The sequence below is a fragment of the Lipophrys pholis genome (genome assembly GCF_963383615.2).
Source record: "Lipophrys pholis genome assembly, chromosome: 16".
Lineage (NCBI taxonomy): Eukaryota > Metazoa > Chordata > Actinopteri > Blenniiformes > Blenniidae > Lipophrys > Lipophrys pholis.
This window is the reverse complement of record NC_137634.1, coordinates 15,179,367-15,185,366: the sequence shown is the minus strand read 5'-3', so window position 1 is coordinate 15,185,366 and position 6,000 is coordinate 15,179,367. Positions and strand designations below refer to the sequence as shown.

General features: G+C 42.5%; 1 protein-coding gene across 1 annotated transcript in view; it reads left to right on the top strand.

Moving 5' to 3' along the window:
• Positions 1-1,187: 1,187 nt before the first annotated feature.
• mtnr1bb (melatonin receptor 1Bb) overlaps positions 1,188-6,000 on the top strand; it is a 37,810-nt gene continuing 32,997 nt past the window's right edge. Inside the window, exon 1 of the mRNA XM_080482456.1 lies at positions 1,188-2,208. Within this exon, the coding sequence (XP_080338582.1) occupies positions 2,001-2,208 (208 nt within the window). The 5' untranslated portion in view covers positions 1,188-2,000. The remainder of the gene's footprint in view (positions 2,209-6,000) is intronic.

Below are 6,000 nucleotides of genomic sequence, written 5' to 3'. Positions count from 1 at the left end.
CTGTGCTTGAGGGCATCCGCTGCGACCGTGTCCAAGAAGAGTTGAACAAGAGAACGGTGTTGGCCTCAATGTGTCACTACCGGCACTGACAGTATTGATGACATATGAATCCGCTGGATCTGTTGGGGAGCTGGACCGTGCAGTTGCCACCAAGTTTCCCATGCTGGGGATGAGTGGGATTACATTGGCACCTCCGATGGTTCTCTGTATGCACAAAGTGAATCGAGGTCTGGGGTTTAAACATTGGAAACCTGTTGAAGGCATTCACACAAAGGATATTGATTCAGGCCCTGTCCACCTCACAACGCGTTTTCATGAAACCGCGTAATTTTTGGCCGATCATCCACACGGCAGGGCGTTTTAGGAGACTGAAAACTGGGCTGTTTTTCAGAACGGGTTCCAGAGTGGAGAAATTCGAAAACCTTAAATCGGCATCGACGCGTGGCTGGTCATTAGCTGAAAACGATGTCATCGCCTCGCCTCTCGACCCAATAACCTCAAGACCCTCTCCGCAATGTCACTCAAAAACAACAGCAATGGCGGACTACATGCTCCAGATCTTGCTGCAGAAGCTACTGATGCTATTTCATTTAATAAGGCGATATGTCAGATTTGTCAATTTCCCCATTTTTTCCATGCTCTGTGTCTAATCCGTTTTTGGTGTAATTTTGTGGCAGAGTTATAGCGCCACATATAAGCCTGGCATATGTACTACATCATTTTGAATAGTTTTGATGGTGTCCAATGGACACAGATATTTCCTGAACTGATGCCTTGTGGATGGGAAGCATTTTAAGGACAACAGAGAGAAAAAAATATCGTTTTGACTCATGTGGACAGGGCCTCATTCTACACATTGTTGTATTTGTAATTGAAATACAGCTGTTTGATGATTAGTCATATCATGTTTTGAAAATGCGAGGGAGTAAAAGCTGATTTTTTTTTAAAAAAGAAAGGTATATCAAGTAGAACTGCTGGACTCTTTTTTTCCCCCGTTTGATTATTGCACTTTCGAGTCACAGTGTGCTGATTGGACTTCCCGGGCCGACTTCCTGCTGTGTGCGCACTGAGAGCACCTCTGAGCATTGTGTTGAGATCAAAGACAGATTCTGGGAGGTCACGCTGGGAATAGACTGGGGAGAATGAGGTAAATCTTTGTTTGCACGCACACCTCTCTATAGACGAATGATGAAGAGAGAATTGTCCAAACAGGAAGCGAGGGAAGAGAATTGGAGAGACACTTTAGAGCCCAGGCTGAATCACGCTTTGTTTTGTGAAAGCGCGTCTCCCTGCGTCCCCACTCTGTGGATTTCTCCACATCCTGATGCGCGTCTCACTGAGGGCATCTCTCATATTTGCCACAGTGCTGCCTCGCCAAGCACAGCGGCTGCGGCGTATTTCAGAGCAAGGCAGGGGCATCAGAAATGGTTAGGGAAGACAGTTTGTTTCTCCGTTTGCTCACAGAATAGAAAATTGAATCAGAATAATTCCCGAGGCGGTACAATGGTTTGACATTTTAGAGAGGAATTGCTTTCTATTTCTCCCCCCAACGTGGGCGCATGCAGAGTTGGATATGCCAACCAGCAAGCAAAGGACACTAAGAAGATGAAGATTTGCATTATGAGGGACGTGGATCGTTTTGTTTGTTTTGTTTTTAAAATTTTCTGTCAAAGCGACAAGTAATTTACATTCTTCACCAGAGAGGAGGTGTGGCACAGTCGCGTGTCCGAGCTTTTGGTGGCACATGGATGGATGGATGACTTTTGCAAGAAGATCTCGAGGAAGCCCAGAGTCAGTGTAACTTTATATGTGTATTTCACACGTCATTACGACTGATTGATGACTCATTGCATCGCCTTTAAGTAGCGGACTTTACGCGCTCTTGTGGAACTCGTGGAGGGTGCGCTCCATGATTCATCCAGGACGCACCGGTACCGACGGTACCTGCGGGACATAATAGACAGCTGGGACTTGGAAGCAGCTTCGGCTGTGGGCCAGTGATGCCGGACGCGTTAGCACTCATAAAGAACCGGACAGAGCCGAGGTTGGGGCAGCTGGAGCGCACCCTGGCCACTGAGGGGAGCGCACGCCCCGCCTGGGTCATAGCAATCCTGGCCAGTGTTTTGATCTTCACCACGGTGGTGGATGTGCTGGGAAACCTGCTGGTGATCATCTCCGTGTTCAGGAATCGCAAGCTGAGAAACTCTGGTAAGAGCTCTCCTTGACAGTGGGTCGATTGTCTACAAATGCCCAACAAAGGTTGAATGAACACAGGCATCGATATTATATTATTGAAAGAAGGACTGCCGCTCATCTTCTTCACTTCCATTACTATTTGTGTTTTAATGTAGGGCAGATCAAGCTTTGGAGTACATTACTTTGTTTTACCGTACACTTCCCTCTCTGCGCTGCTGGTGCGCTTTTATCGCTTTGCTCCATAATGTCACTATCAAAATGCTGTGGATTGATTTACGCCGTGTGTGTTTTATCACAGCTTCAAAACTAAAAGTAGAGAGTTATCCCATCTCACATCACAAAATAGTTTTTCTTTTCAGCTGGTGTCTGTAATTATCAAGGTGGTGGTTGATATCGGCACAGGTGAGTTCATATAAAGAGACTACAATGGTGGTGATGAACACATTCTGATGTGAAGGTGTGAAATTACTGTGTGCAGCCACTCTCACACAGTGAAAGGTAATCTACACTCATGAAGCATGAGAGTGCTCTTTCACCCAGCCCTCACTGTAAGGTGAAAAAAAGAGATGAAAATCATTTCAATGCTTTTCAAGAATCTCACTGAATCATGGACTTTATTAAATTGTCTTGGAGTTCACTCTCTAATTGTGCCCATCTCTATTATTGCACAGTTGATTAAAACTGATGGAACCAGTTTATATATAAGTCAGTATTTCATACAAACAGTTTGCAAAAAAAAAGGCTTAAAAACAAACAAGCGACTAAAAACAAGATGGATATTTTATGCAGTTTTTTCTGCCGCACTGTGCAGTCTATTTTGTGCTTTATCAGGTAACAATTTACATATACCATAATTCAGCAAGTCTTTTTTTCTGCTGGTAGATGTAACCAGGAATGCCTTTTCCTTTTTTCCTTTTTTAATCAATGTGAGAAAAGAAAAAACCCTTTGGGTTTGTCAAAGCTGCAACCTTTCATTTAAGGATGAGATAAAGATGTCCTTGTGTTTGTTCACATGGAAAATATTTTTTTTTTTTATTTGGGCAGGTTTTTCTTTCAGTCAGATGGACACTGATCACTGCAGCATTTGAATGCATCCCTTTCTTCAGTCTCCCACATTCTGCACTCTAGCATGGTTTTTTTTTGTAAACTAAGGTTTAGGTGAGGTTCATCTTATTCATAGCTCTGAATTGCCCTGAACCAAGGTCATTCATTGATTGGATGTGTTAAAAAATGGAATTCGAAACGTTAGGGAACAAAAAAAGTGTATATTTACAGGGCCAATTTGTAAAGTGTGATTTTATTTGACTACCATGGCGGTCACATATTTTTTTAATGACTATTATGCACATAGAGAGATTTTGAAAAGCTGCGGTCACAGGGTTTAAAGTAATCCAACTTGAAGTCTTCACACTTCTTGAGTGAATGAGACGGAGGTTGTTGCTTGTTGGTTGTTGTAACCAATGGCACGTTTAACGTCATTATCCATGGCTTTTGTCACTTTTACTCATGCAATTCTTTGACAGATTTGTGTGCGTGCGTGTGTGTGTGTGTGTGTGTGTGTGTGTGTGTGTGTGTGTGTGTGTGTGTGTGTGTGTGTGTGTGTGTGTGTGTGTGTGTGTGTGTGTGTGTGTGTGTGTGTGTGTGTGTGTGTGTGTGTGTGTGTGTGTGTGTGTGTGTGTGTGTGTGATCTTCAGTGAAGGCTCAGGAGATATATACAGTATGTACTGGCACATGCAGTTAAGTGGCTCAGGTGAAAATAAATGGCGGTATTTTCTGTCCTGCATAAATGTCAATCAAATTCTTGAAGGGAGCGTGCTTGTGGGCATTATGTCTGAAGAAACTGTTGATTTAGCTCGCAAACTAATGCATTTCTTACTCAACACCACCTGACAGAAAAAATATATAGTGTGATTTAAGCTGGACAACTCAGATGTAAAAAGTTATATTCTAGTATTTTTTCTAATATTTCTACTTATAAAGTCACCTAAGATCACATTTATTAAGGACAAATGTTCAATTGGATGTGAAAAAATAAATTCGTTTTCTGCAATATATTCTGCAAATTTGAGAATGTCGTAAGTATTTTTTGGGGTTTTCAACTCTATGTTTAGTTGTGCCGCATGATTTCAAGATGAGTCGTTACTATTCAGAACTTCTCTTGCTAATAGAGTGGCCCACACTTTAGAAATACCTGCCCACAGCGTCTCAACAGCAGGCTGGACTGGGCAGATTGTCCAGTCTACACAGGGTTAACAGAGACAGGAAATCACCCACACATATTTTCACACTAACAGTCAATTTACAGTCACCAATTAACTTAACATGCACGTGTTTGGATTGTGGGTGGAAGCTTGAGTACCTGGAGAAAACCCACGCATGCACACAGAGTGCATGCAACCTCAACACAAAAAGGCTTTAGTTGGCCTGTAGGCTCAAACCAGAAGCCCTCTTTCTGTGAGACGACACTGTACCATGTCCCACCCCCAGGGCAAACTGAAAAGGTCAACATGTTCGTATTTATATAGGTAACCCTAAAACTGAACATTAAAACCTTTGTAAAGGCTTTTTACAGAAAGTATGGGGAGCAATTGTATAGCTTACAAGTGTGCTTAATAAAATGGTCATTGTTAATATGTTTGACAATATTGTATGTATTTATTTATTTTTATGCTGTACTTCTGCTTTAAAGCCGATCGCTCTTAACTCAAGCTTCCCACTCGGCAGTTCAGAAAGCATGCTGAACCCACATCCGTGAACTCAAAGGATGGCTACTGTATACTGAACAACCTACTCAACTATTAAGATGGGAAAACACCTGACTTAGTATTTCATCAGTCACAGTGGGAGCAGAGCGTAGCATATGATTACTCTCTACAGGTGTTATCGCTTCCCAGAAATCCCTGCTGGCATAGTGGACAAAGTAAAATGACCACTCAGTATATTATTGTAACGGGCACTCGCTGTTTCATTCTCGCTTATCCACACTTTTTATATATGCAGTGTAAACTATGCTTCAGAGACATTATAATTCAAGATATTTGTGAATCTCATAAGTCAGAACCCAGAGATGGGTTCATGCAAATTGCTCTGGGATTGAAGAGGGGTAGCACATTACCTTTTTTTGTCCTCACTTTCCAGATGCCTCTCTGTTTGATTTTAAGGGCTTATTCTCTGTCATCATATGCCATTGTATATCAGCAAGCCCGCATCACAAACACACAATCCACCAGCATGCTTCCACGATCCATTAGAGCCATTTGCCTCAAAATCTTTTATCTTTTTTATTTGCATTGGAAGAAGAAAAGTTCTGATCCCAACAAAAGCACTTTCACAGACTGATTTGAGTGAGAGGGAAAAAAGAACACATATTGAGGAAAATACAGCACAAAATACAGTGAGTCTACAAATGCTACTATGATATTTTGCTCTCTTATACTGCCTTGTACATTTGTGTGGGGCAGAGGTTTTTGTCCCCTGAGATTTGTCTTTGAAGGCGCTTAGGTGTTGCAAACCTTCAAAGAGAGTTAGACAGGATCACACATTACAGAGACTCTCTTCAAAGAGACTTTATTTACATCATACCCCCCCACCCCCCCACCCCCCACCCCCAACTCCCCCCAAACCCCAATTCCTTCTCCAGCTACTTTTCTCTAAAGCCCTCTGCTTGTACAAAATAATGCCTAAAATATTCCTTAGTTAAGACTGAGCCCCCCCCCCCCCCCAAATAAGTCTCTACCCTGTACTGAGTTTCACAAGCAGTTGCTCACCGTCTGCCTCTATCCAAGGTGCTGAAGTCCCAAAAAC